The 1,836-nt window shown below is 49.3% G+C and overlaps 1 protein-coding gene across 1 annotated transcript in view; it reads right to left on the reverse strand.

Annotated features, from left to right (window-relative positions):
• The window catches only part of ST6GALNAC1 (ST6 N-acetylgalactosaminide alpha-2,6-sialyltransferase 1), a 35,274-nt gene extending 33,992 nt beyond the window's left edge, over positions 1 to 1,282 (reverse strand). Inside the window, exon 1 of the mRNA XM_025197509.1 lies at positions 1,152 to 1,282. Coding sequence (XP_025053294.1) covers positions 1,152 to 1,282 — 131 coding nt within the window. The remainder of the gene's footprint in view (positions 1 to 1,151) is intronic.
• Between the last annotated feature and the right edge of the window lie 554 nt (positions 1,283 to 1,836).

Here is a 1,836-nt window from a genome sequence, read left to right on the forward strand (position 1 = left end):
AGCCTGGTGAAAGTTGCTGATGATGCCAAAATTTGGGGTGAGTTGGGCACGCTAGTAGGTAAAGACAGATTACAGCAGGACCTGAACAAGTTACAGGGGTGGGCTAATGAAAATAGGATGGGATTCAATACGGACAAGTGCAGGGTGCTGCACTTGGGCAGTAGGAACCAGCAGCACACTTATAAGCTGGGAAACACCCTTCTCGAGAGCACGGTGGCAGAAAGAGATCTTGGAGTTATTATTGACTCCAAGATGGACATGGGCTGACAATCCAAGGTCATGGTCAGTAGGGCTAACCTTACCTTGTCGTGCATCCACAGATGCATCTCAAGCAGGGCCAAGGAGGTGATCCTCCCCCTCTACGTGACACTGGTCAGGCCGCAGCTGGAGTACTGTGTCCAGTTACGGGCACTGTACTTCAGGAGGGATGTGGACAGCATTGAGAGGGTCCAGAGGAGGGCCACCCGCATGATCCGGGGACAGCAGGGCAGACCCTATGAAGAGAGGCTACGGGACCTTAACCTGTTCAGCCTTCGCAAGAGAAGGCTGAGGGGGGACCTGGTGGCCATCTATAAACTCATCAGGGGGAACCAGCAGGGTTTGGGAGAGACCCTGTTCCCCCTAGCGCCCACTGGGGTAACAAGGAATAACAGCCACAAATTGTTAGAGAGTAGGTTTAGACTAGACGCCAGGAGGCACTGCTTCACTGTCAGGGAGGTTAGGATCTGGAACCAACTTCCAAGGGAAGTGGTGATGACTCCTACCCTGGGGGTCTTTAAGAGGAGGCTTGACGTCTACCTGGCTGGGGTCATTTGAGCCTGGTTTTCTCTCCTGCCCAGGGCAGGGGTTTGGACTTGATGATCTACAAGGTCCTTTCCGACCCTACTTCTATGATTCTATGATATAAAAGCAATACTTACAAACTGTCGTCTTAAACAGCTATCCAAGGAATCACTGGAAAAATAGTTGTCAAGCACAATAAGGTCTTTACAACCACACAATAGAGTAGTCAGATTGTACACGACTTGGGGATATACCAATCTGATTGCTAAAGACTGGAGGTTTCTGCTAGCCATAGTTGTCAGTGCAGGTTTAATGTACAAAGACGATAGACCAAGTAGGTTAGAGACAGCAAGAGCTGGATCTCTTACCTGATATGAGGCTTTTGTGAAAATCCAAGCAAGAAGCTGAAAGAGACAATGAAGAGCATAAAAGCTGTCCCAATGAAGAACCAGAAGAGCAACCTGGACACCTTAACAAATCTCTTCCTGCAAAATCCCATGATCAGCTATCCGGCACAAGAGGAGCTGTCCTGGTTCCCTACCACAGGTGAACTGCACAAGGAGCAAGTGTGCAGTTCCACTCTGATATCCTCTGCCCCAATGCTCAGGGACAGCTCAGCACACTGAATACATTACATGCTCAAACAAAACAGGGTTGGGACTTTTTTAAATTCCAAAGTTATTGTGGCATTGTGAAAATTTTGTGGGCTCGCCTGAAAATGTAGGCAGAGAAACACCCTTTGTGCAAACAAGGAGCTGTACACAGATTCCCCTGAAAGAGGGCCATGAAAATTAATGGCAAATAAAAACCTCTTTGATACTCATATATCGATAACCAAAATAGAGATAAACACTACAAAAGTTTATGGGAAGTACTAGGCCAGGGGCCGGGAAACCCTGGCATGTGTACTGAGCATGTCACGCAAGGCATTTTTGCTCAGCATGCCACGGCCAGCCCCAGCTCTGGGTAGTTTCTGCCAGCAACGGAGCCCGGGCTGCTCCCAGCAGGGCTTGCTGCGCTGCCCTGCTGTCCGCTCTGAGGTGCGTGTGCAGT

Source organism: Alligator sinensis, unplaced genomic scaffold, assembly GCF_000455745.1.
Source record: "Alligator sinensis unplaced genomic scaffold, ASM45574v1 scaffold400_1, whole genome shotgun sequence".
NCBI classification, from domain to species: domain Eukaryota; kingdom Metazoa; phylum Chordata; order Crocodylia; family Alligatoridae; genus Alligator; species Alligator sinensis.